This window comes from Acomys minous (genome assembly GCF_964271855.1).
Source record: "Acomys minous genome assembly, chromosome: 17".
Lineage (NCBI taxonomy): Eukaryota > Metazoa > Chordata > Mammalia > Rodentia > Muridae > Acomys > Acomys minous.
The window spans coordinates 52,308,572-52,326,670 of NC_140500.1; the positions used below are offsets into that span (position 1 = coordinate 52,308,572).

An 18,099-nucleotide genomic window follows, 5' to 3' on the forward strand; every position below is an offset into this window, starting at 1 on the left:
GGTTGTTACACAGTAAGCACTAACTGACACATGGTTTTGCTATCAACTCACCTTTTCATTCGAATAACTAAGTAAATTCATTTTTTTCCTCTGTGTGACAAAGAATGTTTTCCCCAAAATATATTAAGACAACTGTAATTTTCAAACACTTTTACACCTATATTTGCAGAAAATTCTCCCACAGGAGTCCCATAGAATAAGAATGATACATTTTCCTCATATGAGAGTTAAAAAAAAAAAAACAAAAAACAAAAAACAAACCAAGGCTCAAAAGAGCAGTAGGGTGAACTTGCCTAAAAACAAAACCAAACAAAGCAAAGCAAAAAAAAAAACCAAAAACAAACAAAACTAAACAAACAACCAAATACCTATTAAATGGTAAATTGGGATTCAATTCTAGCTTGTATAGGACAAAAGGCACGGAGCCATCTCCAGCTGTGTGTCCTCTTTCCCTCCAGAGACAGGGTTTCTCACAATCAAGATGAAGAAACTGTCCCCTCTAAACACGCCCATGTCACTCCTCCCTTCCATGATGTGGCCTTACTCCCAGAACTCGATGACAGGTGAGGTGAAGTTGGAGGCACTCAGGGAGATGACGTGACTCTCGTTCCTACGCAGGGTGTCCTCCATGCAGTGCGGTGTGTTCCAGCTGTGGTTGCAGTGCGCCCAGGGAAGCTCCCTCTGGAAGGAGTGGAATAGATAGTATGTGGCCCAGGCCAGGATGACAATGTAGTACACATTCAGGAGGGACACGATGACGATGGACGCGTAGCCAATGCCTGTGGGCGGGGAAAGCAAAGTGGACACAGGTCATAAGGAGGCACATTCAACCGGGAGGCACTGGTGTGGCCAGTCGTTGGGCCAAAAGTTCTCCAGGCTCCTGGATTTTGAGACAACTGCCAGCTCACTCATAAAAAAACAAACAAACAAACAAACAAAAAAACCCACTCAAAGAGGTGGCCCCAAGGGAACTTCCTGAACAGCCAGGGACCTGCTGTACCTCCCCCTTCTTCCTGCTTCTTGGTGACAGTGACATGACAACATGTTGCTGCCCAGCATGTGAGGAAACCTGATAAGTGCAGAAGATGGCATAAAACCTCACTTAAAAATCTGGCAGACCCAATGCACACAGACCCAGGTGACACCAGCCACATACTCACCAGAGAACAAGGGGCAGATCTTCTCCCAGCAGGTGATGCCCCCTTCTGAGGTGTACTGGCCTATGATGACCTCCAGGAAAAACACAGGCAGGCCGCTCCCAAACAGGAAAATAAAATACGGTATGAGGAATGCACCTGCCAAGCGAGCAGAGGGGAGAAGGTAAGGAAGGCTGTGACTGTCACCGGATGGCCGGTAAGGTGCTCACTCCCAAGCCCTCCCAGCCCAAAATATCAGAGGAGTGAGGGATAGAAAGCACAGAGGCCAAACTCCGGACACTGTGAGGATGGATTCTCCAGGCCTGCCTAGCCACCCCACCCACGAATCTGCAAAATCTACCAGGTTCTTCAAACCACCACGTTAGCAGCGCTCATGCCTGCCACCTGCCTGTCTTCTTCCCCACAGCCTTCCCAATAGAGGTTGCTCGGGTCAGCTAGACCCAGGTTATGGCACTACCACCTGCTGAAGCTTCACCCATCTGCCACAGGCCAGCCTGGGTTGGCGGCCAGGAAAGTCCAGAGGCGGGTGGGGCGGGAGGCAGGAGGGAGGCATCTCCAGCTGGTGGTAGGTGCCAGGAGGAGAAGGAAAACAAGGCATCTGGGGGAGGGGGGGGGTTGGTCCTACCTGTGTACACTAATGGCTTCAGCGGGTCCACAACCCCTGTGAAATTGTGGGCACCTTGGGTTTAGGCTATCTGCTTTGTTCTGGGGAGCGTCTAAGACACTCATCAGAGTTCCCAGGGGGTCTGATACCTATGAGAGGTCAAGAAACCAGGTGCTAAGAGAGGGTCCCCCAAAAGTGGCTCTCTTACCACAGCGGCACGAAGCATGCCCACCTTCACAGTCATGTCTCTAAGCTGGTGCTACCTAACCTTTTCACCTGACAGGGCTCTCTCAGAGACCTCAGCAGGAGGAGACACAACACAAAAGTCCAAACCCAGGGCCACCAACTTAACCCACCACAGCTAGAACATCTTCATGGATGCCCTCTGCCCCTTCCCCCTTGGCATTAATGGCAAATGATACTGGCTTTGCCACTTACAGAAAGGGACAGAACTAGCTTTTGGAAGTACATAGGCTGAGTTTAAAAAGCAAAGTCAGTATCAAAGACGCTAAGGGGGGAGGCTGGGAGGGGCTCAGAGATGGCGGAATGTAGGAACAGAAAGTGTGACTGTCTGGGATTGAGGGGGCATGAGCCCCCAGAGGCTAACACAACACCACCCTGTTCTCAGGCATGCTGACTCTGTGTCCTGAGGTGCAGTTGCGGCAGGCTATACCTGGCCTGGGGAAGGATGCAGAATAGGGGGGAACAAAACAAAACAACACACCTCTCACACTGTCCCCAGCATTCACCGTGACCCAGACTCACCTCCACCATTCTTATAGCAGAGGTACGGGAAACGCCAGACGTTGCCCAAACCCACGAAGCCTCCGGCCACAGACAGCACAAAGTCGATCTTGCTGGACCACTTCTCCCTCTGAGGGGGCTTCCCCTCAGCCTCATCCTCAGGCCGTGTGCCTGGGCTCTTCCCTGGAGAAGGCTTTAGGATGTCTTTGTGGAAGTCTTTCAGACACTGCAGCTTCTCCTTGGTGGCCATTTCCTCGTTTTCTACGGGAGGCAAAAACCAATGCGGATGATGGGGCCTATTCCAGTGAGTTAGGGCCAGTTCCTACCTCCCCAGGCTGCAGCAGGAGCTTGCCACCCCATCAGTCCCCCATCACAGAAGCCACCTAGATGCCAAGGATCTTAAAACTCGGGCCTGAAACACTTGCAATCTCTAGAAGCAACAGGCTCCACTTGCCAGGCGGTGCCAGCTAACCAGAAGCACAGATGGCCCAAGATTGTTGTCCGCAGACACCAAATTTTATTCAGCCTGTATACCCTGGACAGTTATATACCCTGGACAGTTGTAGGCATCTTTCAAAAGGGGGGGGGGGAGAGAGAGAGAGAGAGAGAGAGCGAGCCCACCTATTGCAGCTCTCCACACTAACACACACTTTTCTAATTTGAGCTCTGTCTGAAAACAGCAACTCACAGCTCAGTTACATCTCAGCGTGGAGCCTAGTGCGGGGCCCGCTCCCAGGTGAAGAAAGGAAATAGCAAGATGGTGTTGGCTACGTAAGAGACAACACTGGGAAAAAGGTGCCACCAAGGGCATAGAAAACGAGCAGGTACAGAATATGTTCATAGCAGGAAAAAAAAAAATGAAGGCTTTCTTAGGCAGAACTACACAAGGATGAGTGTGGTAGCTGAGGACATGATGGAGGGGCAGAGTGGGCGTGGAGCATTGTGCAAGGAATGCCTAGGTCTCATCCTTGCTACTCAATATGCATTCTTCAGCCCTCCTGACTCCAGGCTAAACCCACTCTCCCTAGCAAGCAGGGGTCTTCCTCTCTGGCTCCAGTTAGCTTGCATATAAGGAGGATTCCTAAGACCCTGGCACAGTTCAGGGTCATCCTTGGGCCACTCCTGCTTGGACTCCACTCTGGGTGTGTGTGTGGGGGGGGTGGGGGGGGTGGGAAGGGGGGGGCGTGGGGGCGTGGCCAGTGTTTACAGCTGCTGCTGTTCATCATCTTCTTCTAGCACCTCCTTGTGCCTCTGTGGTGGTCACCATCCACCCACGCCATCAAAAGAACACACAGAAGGGTAACCAAGCATAGCCTGAGGCCCCTGTCAAGCCAGGGCCCTGTGTGCAAGGGTTCACACACAGCATGGCAGAGGGCTACCGAACAGGGCTGAGCTGGGGACACCCAGACCTAGCCACCCTTCCTGCTCTTCTCTGAGCCTCGGTTTCCCTCTCTGCAGAATAGAATGAGTGACAGCGAGGGTAGCCACACAGCCTAGGAGACACCTTGCTTGTCTTCATGATCCAAGTGGGCAGCTGGCACTAAAGTATCAGATTTCAGAGGGAAAAAAATGGAAGTTTTGAAGTTTTCTTAGAAAACTGGAAGGTCATGCCGGGTGTGGTGGCGCATGCCTTTAATCCCAGCACTCGGGAGGCAGAGGCAGGCGGATCACTGTGAGTTCGAGGCCAGCCTGGACTACAAAGCAAGTCTAGGACAGCCAAGACTACACAGAGAAACCCTGTCTCAAAAACAAACAAACAAACAAACAAAAAACAAAAAAACAAACAAACAAACAAAAAAAGAAAACTGGAAGGTCAGAGCACACAGGGTCTGTGTTCCTCATAGGAACACCCACTGGAGTAGATAGATGGAGGGCACACTGTTCCCAGCTCATGCCCTCTGGGAAAACACCGTCACCCGCTTGACTGCAATCTGGCTTTCCCACAGCCAACTCGACCTGAACAGCAACTGCATTGGCCATGCATACGCTTCCCAGATGGCTGTCTTCTCCACAACCAGACCATAGACTTCTGGAGATAAGGGCCTGTCCTGTTTATAGCTCTGAAGTCTGGCACACAGTAGGGTATCAGGAAAGGTGAGGCTCTGCACCAACGTTCAGAGTGACTGAAAGAGACATTAGGGTATACAAAAAGTGACATGCCAGGTCCCTCTCCTGGAGGGGCGGAGATGGAGGGGGGCAGCTCAGCAAGGAGCAGAGGCCCAGGAGCTCAATAACCCTACTTCCTCTCACTGACTGGCTTGGGGTGGGGGACCCCAATTGTTTCACTATCTGGCAGTGAGCAGACTAAAAAAGGCTTCCTGGAGCCACTGGGCAGCCCCCGGAGCCCTTCCTCTGTCTGGGGGAGCATCCGCACAGCCTTTCTCTGCAGCTCCCCCGGGGCCTCATGGCTCAGCAGGCATGTGGCCACTGTGAAAACAGCTCAGGCAGCCAGCATTGTTCCTGCAGCAGGTCAGCAGCCCCCCGATGGTTATCTGGACAGCGCATTGTGGCCTGTGGTGGGCGCATAATTGGAGGATGTGGGACTCCACTCCCTCCCAGGGAAGGGTCCGATCAAGAGTGACCTAGAGCCTCCAACTGAGACGGGCTGATCCACCCTTTGGACACGTCTCAGTCCTTGGGGCTGGGTAGACTTCACAAGGTCAGCCTAGCTTTTAAACTGAAGAGGAGGAGGAGGAGGGAGGAGGAGGAGGGAGACACAAGAGTCTCCAGCACTCAGGAGGGCTGGGAGCAAGACAAGGGTCTCCTTGCCTTGCAGGCAGCTACTGGCCAAGGCTAGTCCTATTAGGAGCCAGGCTCTGATGCCCTGCGGCCTGTTGTTCTGACAGCCCTGGTTCTGCATTCTGGGCGCCCCCAGAGCCACTAACAAGCCTGTGCTCAGAGAACCCACGTATAGAGGGTTCCCAAAGACCCCTGTCTCTAAACTCTGAGCTGCCACATAAGGACTCTATCCCCGGATAGTCTCAGGACTCCGTCTGCCATTACACTGCCTGAGACTGAACCATCATGGCCGGGGTCTGAGTGAAGCTGTTGAGTGCCTGTCCCGTGCCTGGCACTGAGGTCACTCAGGTGCCCTCCTACCTGTGGGAGTGCCTTGGGAGAACTCAGGACCCAGCATCCCCTCCAACCCTCAGGTTGGCTGCAAATCACAGGGCTACTGCCTAGGGAGGGCATCACCCAAGCCTCGACCTTCCCTGGGTCCAGAGAAGGTCCTGCAGAGACACAGGCACCCTGCCCTTTTTTCCTTCTTGCATTCTCATTCCAAGCCCCTGACCAGCAGCCCTCCCTGCAGTATACCATTCCGGCAAGACCTTCAGATCTGCTCCGCACATTCTTGGCATCCACCCCCACGTCCCTGTCACCATGGCAACCTTCTCTTCCCAGCCAGCAGCCCCTAGCGCAGGCATTTACAGCAGCCTCCTCATAGGTCTCCTTGCTTGCTCTACTGCCCCCCCCCCACCTCCTCTACTCTCATGCAGCAGCTGAAGGCAGCTTTAAAAAAAAAAAAATCACATCCATAACCGACCCCAGCTCTTGATTCATTGCTAGAGGGAAACACAAGGGCCCACCCGCCCCCCTGGCCCTGCCGGGTCCCAAGCCAGACCCTTACAAACCCTTAGGCCCCATCCCCCCATGTGGGACATGGGCCCCACAGGAATGCTGTAGCGTCTCTCACTCCCTACGCCCCGGATGCTCCAGGCCCTGTAGTAGCACCTTGGTCCCTGTAAGGAACCTGAGGAACCTTGACAGAGGGGCTGAGAGCCACTTAAAAGGGCTTAAATGACCTTAGGCAAGATACTGGGCCTCTCTGCTCTTCAGTGTTCTCATCTGTAGTAGTAGAACAGTAGTGCCTGTCATGGGGTACAGAGAGAGAAATGAGGGATGCACAGACTGACTCAGAACAGCACACGGCGCATAGAAAGCAGTCCCTAAAATAGCAGCTGGTGTCATTATTACCAAGCCCAGGGTGGGCAAGGCCTTCATCCCACTCAGTGAAAGATGAACAAGGCCCAGCCGGCTCCGAATCCAGGTCACTGTAATGACCCTGAGGCTTCTTTCTCTGCCTCTGCCAGCCCTCTGCTGGCCCAGCCTGGCTTCTCATGCCACCCTCCCTAGGGTCCACCTGTTAGGATTCTATAGACTCCCAGTTAGGCCAGGCCACGCCCCCCCCCCCACTTGCTATGGTGGGCAAGTGGCCATAGCACAGAGCAGCTAGCCCCTTCACACCACCTGCCTGCAGCCTGCTTCTTCTGCAAAGCAGGAGCTGTTTCTCTTGGCTCAGGGCTTGGCGGTTGTTCCGCAATGGTGAAGGCGCTTAATTCTCATTCTAGGAGCTTCCTCGTGGTTACCACAGCTACAGGTGATTAGAATGCACGGAGTTACAGGCTCCAGGACAAAGTGTCCCTCCCTGTACAGCTGAAAGCACTGTCCTTTTTCCAGGGGTGGCAGCCAGATGCAGCTGTGCCTGAACGCTAGCTTGCTTGGAGATCACCAGACAAGTATTGCCACATACACAGCCAGCTTGACCCTGGTGCCAGCAACATTGGCCAGATACACTTTTGTACCCTCTGGCCAGTTTAAAAACATCAGGCTTTTTTTTTTTAGTACCTGGGCTAAAGCTATTTCAGAACAGTCTCCTTTGGGGGTTGGGGGTAGGGCAGGAAGGGAGGTGTGCAGAGGGAGAAGACAGGAAGGATCTCATGTATCCCAGGCTGGCCTTGAACTCACTAGTAGAAGGGGATGGTCTTGAACATCTGACCCTCCTGGCCCCACCTGTCCCTTTGCAGTGCTGGAATGATAGGCAGGCACCATTTATACCAGGCTTATGTCGTTCTGGGGTTTGAACGGAAGGCCTGGCACAAGCCACACAAGCTGCTTGGTTCCATAGCCTACAGAGACTTCTTACGTGGCCCCCATAACAGAAGCAGAGGTGCAAGAAGGTGGCACCTCAGGCCACACACAGGGACCAGGATAGATAGAACCCGAACCCCCATCTTGCTCCATTCCTACAGCATAGTACAGATCAGAAGAGTGTGCCAAGCATATGCTGGGGCAGAGAAATGGCCTGCCTGGTGTAGAACCCTCAGGGACCTGGCTCCTGCCTGCCTCCCTCCCAGGGCCTGGCTAGCCCCTCTGGCCCTCAGACATCCATGCACCAGTCAGGCAGGTTTTGAAGTTGATTTAAGGTGCCCCTGCCTCCCCAACATTTGCCTCTATACTCTAAGACAAGGGGGGGGTCCCCAAGTTCCAGCTCCCAATGCTATCAGTGCTCCCTGCAGAACCTCGGTCAGCTATAATAAATGATCCCTGAACTAGAAATGATTAAAATCTTACTGTTGGCACTTTCAGCATTCAGGACCTCTTATCAAGGAGGCAGGCACATGTCTGTTTCCTCTTGTGCTTGTCCCCAGCCCACCCCAGTGCCTAGCACACAGCATGTCCTCACAGAGAGCTTGGGGAGAGACAGGACTGCCTCTCAGGGAGCCTCTGCAGGAAGAAGATGATGTTCTATGTACCATAAGCAGCTCTCAAAACTGGGGCAGGAGATGGGTCACATGTCCACTGCACATGTGGAGACACGGCACCCTGAAGGCCCCCTGCAGAGGTGACCCTGTGGTTAGACCCCTTTGTGCTGTCTCCCCCAGAGAAGAGCCTCCTTCCTGTCCTTTCCATGTTCACTGCAGAGCCACCAGTGAGCTTGGGCCTCCATGATGACACTGTGTGACCAAGGGCAAGTTAGCCTCCTCTCTGTGCCTCACTTCCCTCACTAGAATACACTTGAGAGCTCTACTGCACACCACGCTATGGTGAATAATAACAATAAAAAAATATATATAGCAGGGGATGGTGGTGCACGCCTTTAATCCAGCGCACAAGGGAGTCAGAGGCAGGTAGATCTCTTTGAGTTCAAGGCCAGCCTGATCTACAAAGCAAATTCAGGAAAGACAAGGGTACACAGAGAAACCATGTCTCAGAGAAAAAAGAGGAAAGAAAGGAAGAAAGAAAGACAAAGAAGGAAGGAAAGAAAAAGAAAGAAGAAAAACATTTGAAAATTGTCAGGAAGATTATAGATTTTCACTATTCTCTTTATACTGTACAGATGTAAGGAAGATTATAGATTTTCACTATTCTCTTTATACTGTACAGATGTAAGACAGTTGGTTTGACATAGCTATTCCATAGCATATATGTATGCAAAAACCTCATGTTGGGGCTGGAGAGGTGGTTCAGTGGTTAAGAGCATTTGCTGCTCTTCCAGAGGACCGAGGTTCGGTTCCCAGTACCTACAGGGTGGCGCATAACCATCCATAAAACTCCAGTGTGTGTGTGTGTGTGTGTATGTGTATGTATATATACATATACACATACACATATACATACACATATATACATATATAATAAAAATAAATTAAATGCATGCTGTATATACCATAAATATATATAGTTGGTGTCCGTTTTAAAAAATTGTAAGCCATGCATGGTGGCACCCACTTGTAACCCAGCAGCTGGGAGGTCATAGCAGCAGGATTGTCCAGCATTTCGAGACTAGCTTGGGCTCTATGGTGAGTAGCTTATACTACAAAGCACAGCCTTGTCTCAAAACAACACTAAACAAATACAGAGACTGTGGAGATGGCTCAATGATTAATGGCACCCAGGTTTGATTCCCAGAAACCACATGGTGGCTCACAACTATGTGAACTTCAGTTCCAGGGGATCTAATGCCCTCCTCTGGCCTCTGTGGGAAATAGGCACACATGAAGCATACATACAGCTATGCAGGCAAAAGACTCATCCATGTTAAATAATAATAATAATAATAATAATGTTATTATAAAGGAAGAGAGAGAGACATTCCCTCAGCACTGTGCAAAGGTCTCCCAGCATCCTTCTAGTTCACACCTTGCTGATGACACCACCTAGAGAGGTGAAGTCACATGGCCACATGATGCACACCTGAGTTGTGAATGGCTCCTAGATCTGTCCAAACCTCCAAAGCTCATGGTCTCAACCACTTGTGACAGCCACGTGTCACAAATACAATAGGGCTTGGCGCCTTTAAGAAGCCAGCTCTGGGGCTCAGGAGAGAGCTCAGTGGTTAAGAGCATTTACTGCTCTTCCTGAGGATGCTAGTTCAGCGCTGGCACCACCCAGTTCACTCCCTGTAACTCCAATCCCAGGTGATCCAGCACCTGCTCTGGCTACCTTGTGGTACACAGACATGCATGCAGACAAAATGCTCATACCAATAAAATGAAATTTCATAAATTCTTAGAAGAAGAAGAGGAAGAGAAAGAGGAGGAGGAGGCAGCCAGCTACAGGCTGATGAGACGGCCCAAGGGGCAAAGTGCTTCGCCACAATCCCTAGAACCACATGATGGAGCGAACTGACTCCTGAAAGTGGCCCTGTGACCTTCACACAGGGAGTGTGGTAGGTGCATGTACAAACCCATACAAACTCAATAAATATAATTTTTTAAACATTAAAAACAAGCTGCAAGCCACTGGGCCAGCTGACAAATTAGGGAACCAAACTCAAGGACAAACAGGGAAGTGAAGGGTCACATGACTTGACAGACTGGACCAGAAGTCATGGGACTGTGTTGTGGGGACAGATAAAACAGCACTGTGCACAGGGGCCTGCCTCTGTCAGCAAGAACATCATACAGATCAAAAGGGGTTTATTGGAGCAAAGTCTCCACAGAGTAATAGTCATGTACAGTTACAAGGAGCAGGAGGGCTGGGGATCCATTAGTAATGTCTGAGTAGGAAGACTGCGATCCACTAGAATTGTCTGCCAAGGATATGCTGTTCTGCTCAGGTTCCAGGCTTGGCCCTAAGAAGTGTTTAGCAATCAAGTGAGGTGGGTTAACAATGTGCTCTGCCCTCTAAGCAGGGTAGACGTTTCTGTACAGGAAACAGAAGAGCCAGGGTGAGCTGGGTGTGGTGGCACATGTCTGTAATCCCAGTACTCAGGGAGACAGAGGCAGGACCTGGGTTCCAGGCCAGCCTGGTCTACAAAGCAGGACAGCCAGGGCTACACAGAGAAACCCTGTCTTGGAAAACAAAACAAAACAAAAAGCCAAAAGAAAACAAAATAACAAAATAAAAAACAAACAAACAGAAAGAGCCAGGGTGATATCTTTTGGGAGGAGGCTCCAGGATCAGGAGTTTAAAATCATTCTCGGCTACATAGTAAGTTTCAGGTTAGCCTGGGCTATATGAGACTGGCTCAAAGGAAACCTTAAGAAGAAATTAATTTTTAAAGCCTTTTTTAAAGGTACACCTTTAACAGATTTAATCATTTAATTGAATCACGTGACCTTCGTCCTTCGGTTATCTATTTGTGCAAAGAGGCTTAAGTCAAGCGTGACAACTGAACTACTTCCAGGGATCTGACAGGCAAAGGCAGAACAGAAGAGCATGTACCAAGGAAGATAGGCAGCTCTGGGCTCCTGACACCAAAGGGGCCTCTGGGTCTGGGGTCCCCTGGAACCATATCCTTTGAGGTGCCTTAAGAGATCTAGACTGCACTAGCATATTTTCCAACTTCTCTACCACTTTGTCCTCCAAACACAAAGAAAAAGGGGTTGGGGTAAGACCCAGCCTGGGCCCAGCCAGGCCCATTTTGGTCAGACCTCTCTGGCCCAGCTCAGTCAACATAGCCACGATGAAGGCAGGGCGAGGCTTGTCAGGATATACTGGCAAGGTTGGCTTGAGTCACAATGGCTTGTCCTCATGAGGTCAACCAGGAAGCTGACAGTTTCACTGGGTAGAAACAAAACACAAAACAACGATCAGCCTTGCTCTCAGAGTGAAAGTGAGCTTGCTGGAGCATTATCTTAGCTTTCCATCTCTGGGCAGGGTGCCTGTTAACCTAGGACTCAGCATTCCACTCCCGAGGGGTTGCAGCCCCACCTTCTGAAGCACAGGGTGTGAGGCTGAGGCTCAAAGCAGGAACACCCTTGACCAAAATCCTCAGGATTTATACCCAGAATCCAGGACACTAGAGGATCTCCAGATGAGGCCTACCAAACAGAATGATGCCTTTTACCAGCTTACAGGACCAAACAGATAGGGCATAGTGGGTTCTGTTTGTAGCCACATACACAGCTGGGATTTATAGCCACACCGTCCATGCATCCCACCATATTGCCATCAACTAGAGCTCTATCTGGATCTGATGGAGGGGAAAGTACACACAAAGAGAGTCATACTAGGACCTGAAGGGTTGGCTCAGTGGTTAAGAGCACCAGCTGCTCTTCCAGAGGACCTGGGTTCTGTTCCCAGCATCTTTCTATATGGTAGTTCAGTCTGATACTCTCCCCTGGCCTCTGCAGGCACAGCACACACATGGTGCACAATACATACACAGGCAAAACACCCATTAAATAAAGATAAATACTTTCTTTAAAAGAGATAAGTCAGGCATGGTGGCAACACACCTTTAATCTCAGCACTCCGGAGGCAGAGGCAGGCAGATCTCTGTGACTTTGAGGCCAGCTTAGTCTACAGAGTGAGTTCCAGGGCAGCCAGAGCTACATAGTGAGTCCCTGTCTCGAAAACACAAACAAATTTAAAAGATAGCTATACTAGACCTGATAAATAAACAGATGGCCTCAGGATGCCAGTGACTGTGGGCATAGGACCAGGCCCAGGTTAAAACTTAAGTTTACCCTGAGTTTCCCATTGCCCCACTAAAGGCTAAAAACTGTTTCATCTACAAGCCCCAATAATCCCTGAGTCCCTTGGCTAGCCCTCCTTCTAACTCAGAAATGGGTCTAAAGGTCCTGTTTGGGGTGTTTGTGACTTTCTGGTCCTTAATCCTAATACCCTGGAGCTACCTACTGCCAGACCAGTGGGGAGCTGACCTCTTGCCTACTGGCCTAAAGTTCACCGCTGGTGATATGGGGAAGGCAGTGTCTCTCAGCACAGGGCTATAGCACCAGACACCAGAGATGAAGGCAAGCTCTGCAAAGCACAGGGCTCCTCTTCTACAGAACGTGACTCCAGGCAGGCCTGGCTCAGAGGGGCAGTTCTCCCTAGTGGCAGGAGGTGGCTGTGAGAAAACAAAGCCCCATCTGTCACCTGCCTGTCATCTACTTGTTTGGTCTGGTTACAGGGTCATCCTATTGTTCCCGAAAATCAGAGACAGTGCGGAAAGCAACACAAAAATTATGGGAAGTTCACAGGAAAGACAGGAGGGCTTCCAAGGTAGGCAGAGGCTGCAAAGAGGAGGTGCAGGGAAGATCCCCCTCTGATCTGGATACCCAAAGCTTAGGCTGGGGGCTGGCGGAGTAAGGGCCTAGCCACCAAATGGTATTCAGCAGACCTCCAGCTTGTTGTAACAAAGCTAGGCAGGAGGAGAAGGGGGGGAGGGGGAATGGGATAGGGAAGGGGGGAAGGGAATGGGGGAAGGGAAGGGGGGAGGGAAGGGGGGAGGGAAGGGGGGAGGGAGGAGAGGAGAGGAGAAAGGAGGGCAAAAAGAGGCAGAGAGGCAGATGGAGGAGGAAGAGACAGAGGAAGGGAGGAAGAAAAGAGAGAAGGAAGAAGGGGGAAAAAGAAGCAGGAAGTAGGGGGAAGAGAGAAGGAGGAAGCGGGGAGACCTGACCACACTGTGGTGTCTCGTGGGTGCTCAGGGCCTGTCTTAGAATCATGGCTGGGGTGTGTGCACCTGGAGGTTGTGTCCATATACAAAGCTTCTGGGACGCCTCGCTCTTGACCTGGCCAGCCAGCCACCTGCTTCTGTTAGTCCCTAGGTGGACATGCTCTTGGCTCTGAAGGGGCAGCTCTGCTCCTCCCCTGCCCCTTTCTCCTCCCCCCTCAGCTGAGGAGCCAGGGGAGGGTGAGTCAGCAGGCTCCTGGCACTGACTCACCCAGCCACAGGGCTGTCATTCACCCCCAGCAGCAGCGTCACTTCCTCAGTAGCAGGGCCATGCATGCATGGGCCTCTCGTGTGGTGGGAGGGGGTCCCCAGGGTCTTGGGGCAGGCACTGTGGGAGCCCAGGATTATTCCTGGAAGCCTCCGCCACTTCCACAAACGTCCCCCTTTCAAGCTACAGGAAGCCCAAGGCTGCACCTGTGTCCCAAGGCTGCTCCCGTGTCCTCCGTATGTGAAAGGGAAGCAGAAACAGAGCCGTCCTCTTTCTTGCAGAAATGCAAGAGAAGCCCCGAGTGTTAGCCAGGACACCTTGTGACCCCCCTCTACACTGCCAGGCCCCTACCACTGTCGGTGGTGCTGTCTGAAGCCCTGACTTCATTGAGAGCAGGCTGTATACTGTGTTGTGGCCTCAGGCAAGTCACTGGCCCTGGGCCTCAGCTTTACTGTCTGTGCAGTGGGCACAATGTCTGGATACAGAGTGTGATATTTATAACCCCTCCCCCACAGTGTTCTTCCTCTTACTGCTTCTTCCTCGCCATAGGAAGGATGCCCTTCCTTCCTCACACCAAAGCCCAATCAGACTATGGACCTAAAAACATGGCAGTTAACAATGACCTGCCCAGCTGAGCAAAGAGAAACTGTACCTGCTTCCCCACCCTGACCCCCAGAAGCTGAAGACCTCCACAGGATGCTTTCTCACACCCTACACCTGGGCCCTTGAGAGCAACACTAGACCACCCCAGAGTAATGAACAGACCCCTTCATCAGGCAGTCACTGACAGACAGCATCCAGGACAGTGGCCTCAGTGGCCTCTCTCAGCACATCGCCAACCTGTGCTCAGCTGTCACCCCTCCCTCCAAAGAGTCCCAGCTGCTTCCTGACCTCAATCACAATCAACACATCATCAGAGAGTGTTGGAGGGTCCTGTTGATGCTCAGTGCGGGCATGCTTTGCAGAGCCACAGGGCAAAGCGAGCGACAGACACTTAGAATGTGGGCAAGAGAGGGGAAGGGTGATCTGGAACCTGTCCCCAGCCGCAGAGAGCAACTTCCCCACAAGGTGAAGACTCTTGTGGAGAGCCCCAAATCTTAGCTTCAATTTCCATCACACAACACATTCCCTGAGTAGCTCTCCAAATGACTCTGGGTTGAACTCAATGTGGTGCTTCCCCAAAGGTTTGTCAAGTACCAGGGAACTCCCTTGGATGCTGCATGACAGGGCCTCAGAAGGCCAGGCGCACCAGTACACAATCCCACTTTGTAGATGAGGAAATCAAGGCCCTGGCCCCATAGCACTCTACCAGGGGTGGTGGAGTGGGGGGGGAGGGAGTGGGGACACTCCTAACACCCCCACCCTATGGATACAGTAGGCGCCAGAGGCAGAGAATAAACCCCTATTGCAAACCTGGGTGCACGGGACTCATATCTAACTCTGTCAGGCTGACGGACGTTGGTGCAGCGGGTGGCGGTGGCAGCGGCTTCCAGGGCTACAAGATGGTGCCTAACACCAGCTACTGCTTGGCTAGAAGAAAAACTCAGCATTAAAATCCACGTGGGGGAGGATCTGGAGGTTGACACAATCAGCTGTGTCTTCCTCCCGTGCACAGGGTGTCTCCCAGGGCAATCCCTGTCTGTACCTGCCTCTCTGCTGCTAAGCCCAAGTAAGCTCTTGTGACGCCCACCCAGAGCACAGCATTGCCTTCTCATGACCTGCCACTTCGGTGGCATCACAGGACGCAGCCACACCAACCACTCACTTCTAGCAAACTCTGCCTGGCAGCCAGGTCAGCTCCAGCTCAAGAACTAGCAGTGACCACCCAGCTGCCTGCAGGGGTCTGGACTTCACCCAGGACCCAAGTTTCACCCGCCCTTTCTGTCTGGTCCTGGGTGGGTGACTCCTTTTGTGCCCCAGGACTGCCGTGTTCTCCTGGCATTCCCTTTTCCAGCCCTATGCTCTTGGAACACGCATGTTTAATGGTAGCACCGGAAGCCTTCTTGTGCATTCCAGATCCTGCCACATAATACCTGCCATTCACCTGGGCCTGGGCTCTGGTTCAGAATAGGGAAACTTTGGGCAAGATTTCAAGATCCTTTAAAAAAAAAAAAAACCAACTCCGTGTCTTCATTTCGTTTTTGACATAAGGGTCTCACTGCGTAGTCCTGGCAGGCCTAGGCAGGCCTCGAACTCAGAGATCAATCTGCTTCTGCCTCTCAATTAAAGGCATATGCTACCATTCCCAGCTGGCCAGCCCTTGACCTGATAGTCTGTGGAACCTTGGGACATAAGCTAGGGTGTGGATACCTGGACCCATCGAGACCTATTGACTCAGTCTTTAAAGTGGATTCCAGAAATCTCACCTGTTACACCCACTTCCCAGGAGTCTTAGAATCAAGAGAGGCTGGGAAGGGCTGGGCTGTGAACTGGGAGGTACTGGGTAAAACTGACCAGTGGAAGAGCCATTGGTTGGTTGGCTGATGCAGTGCACATATTGCCATGCTGCATACACCTGGGGGCCTAGCAAAGCTGAAGGCTTCCCAGGCCCCTCTGTGGCTCTTCCTTACCACACCCACTTCTACTCTTATTTCACAAAGGGGAAAGGGAGCAGGCTTAGGGAAGACACACGTCCTGGTCCCAGGTAAGCCAGCAAGCTAGAGAGGTTAGTGTCCACCTCTACACAAGGCCAACACACTCCACCACCACCACCACCCCTTCTTAACTGGAAGGAGTTTGCGAGACAAAGGCAAGGCTGGTGGAGTGATTTCTGGGGCATCCCTGTCTGATCCAAGCAGAAGGTGTCAGAGGCCACACTCAACCACAGTGGGTAGCCATGGGTACAAAAGGTCCGCCTCAACTCAGCTCAGCATCCTGGTAAAGGCAAGCCTGGGCTAGCCTCTCACAAATGGGACAAGTCTGATTTGTGGAAGAAAGGACACTGTCTCCTACAGTGGTAGAAACAGAATATTCTCAGAGACACGCCTGCCGTGGAATGCCAACAGTAGGGCAGACCTCGGAGGCCAGACAGCCTCTCACTGGAGTGAGGTTTAAACCAGCTGCCTGGGGAGCCCCACTGTCCCTCCCATGCATAGGCACAGGCACAGGCACAGCCCTGCTGAGCGTCTCAGTGCTTCACTAGAACAACTCCAGGGACTCGAACACGGGATGCCACCCTAACACCTCCTCCACTGCCCCTCCCTGACCCTCTTCTACTCAGAGGAGTTGCCCATTGTGGAGGGCTGAGGACTGTAGTGATGTCCGCTTTCAACTCACGTCTTCCCAGAGAGTTTTGCCCCGTAGCTGTATAGGGTGGCTGCTGGTGTGCATCTGGGACGAAGCATTCACCAGCTGGTACTATAGGAGGGGGGGGGAAGGGTCCCTGTCTTCTAGTACTACATATAATCTTTGTTTCTTTTCTGCAGTGCTGGGGATGGCAGCCCATGGGTTCAAATGCTAGGTGCTTTGCCACTGAGATGCACCCCAGCCCATTCCTACTTTTTTGCTGTTAAAAAAATGTTTTCTCGCCGGGCGTGGCGGTGCATGCCTGTAATCCCAGCACTCGGGAGGCAGAGGTAGATGGATCGCTGTGAGTTCGAGACCAGCCTGGTCTACAGAGTGAGTCTAGAACAGCCAAGGCTACACAGAGAAACCCTGTCTCGAAAAGCCAAAAGAAAAACAAAAATGCTTTCTCTTTTACAACATGTTGAAGAGATGGTTGGCAGTTTCGAGCACCTACTATTGTTGCAAAGGGTGAGAGTCTGGTGGCTCCCAACAGTCTAAAACTCTAATTCCAGGGCACCCAATGCCCTCTTTTGGCCTTTGTGAGCACTGTACCCATGTGGTGCACACAAATATATACAGGCATGCATTCATACACATAAAATAAAAATAAGCCTTAAAAAAATCTCCATAAGGGGGTTAGGGAGTGGTTCGGTGTCAGAGCTTTGCACCATGTAGGGAGTGGGGAGGAGAGAGTCAGACAGACAGACAGACAGAAAGACAGAGAGACAGAGAAACACAGAGAGAGACAAAGAAACAGAGGGGGGGGGCATCTCTTAGTAGAACCAAAGCTCTACTAAGTAGAACTAAAGCTCAAAAGGGAGAATTGCCACCTCTAACTGCCCTGGGGGTCCTGGGTATACTCCTAGACACCCCAATGTATTTCTGGCTCTCCCCGACCCTCAGCGCTACCTCCGCAGGGAAGCCCTCCTGCCCAGCCTCTACCCATCTCCCAGCAGTGAGGCTCCAGTTCCCCAGCAGTAATCCTGTACCTTCTCTGGTGGCCTCAGATTGCTTTCTGTTCCAGGCAGGGGCTGGGCCTGCCCCAGGTGCACTGAGAAGGACCTGGGTTTGCCGTAGTCATAGCAACCCTTTGTTCCTCTAATTCCAACTGTTTTCTTATGGTTGGAATAATAACTGCAGCTGACATGTGGCCACACAGCTCTGGGTGCTTTATATAATTCCACCTAATAGCAGTTGTTTTTTTTTTTTTTTAAATCAGGCTAAATATTTCCCTTCTTCCCTTAAATCCTTCTCCAGTGATTGCCACCACACACTTATCTCCTAATTAGTCCAAAGGTAATGAGACTTCAGAGCATCTTAGCCTGCAGGAACAAAAGCACTCTGGAAATGTCATATGCACATAGAGAGACACCCACCTGCTCAGCCAGTGCATGCCAAGATACCAGGCTCTAGGTAT

The 18,099-nt window shown here is 51.7% G+C and overlaps 1 protein-coding gene across 2 annotated transcripts in view; it reads right to left on the reverse strand.

Moving 5' to 3' along the window:
* SLC6A6 (solute carrier family 6 member 6) overlaps positions 1-18,099 on the reverse strand; it is a 76,040-nt gene that overhangs the window by 33,613 nt on the left and 24,328 nt on the right. The window contains exons 2-5 of one of the 2 annotated variants that reach the window (XM_084764948.1): positions 14,811-14,927; positions 2,527-2,766; positions 1,161-1,295; positions 545-779 (exon numbers count right to left, since the gene is read on the reverse strand). In XM_084764948.1, coding sequence (XP_084621074.1) covers positions 545-779; positions 1,161-1,295; positions 2,527-2,766; positions 14,811-14,829 — 629 coding nt within the window. In that variant the 5' untranslated portion in view covers positions 14,830-14,927. The remainder of the gene's footprint in view (positions 1-544; positions 780-1,160; positions 1,296-2,526; positions 2,767-14,810; positions 14,928-18,099) is intronic. The other variant, XM_084764949.1, reaches the window with a different exon arrangement.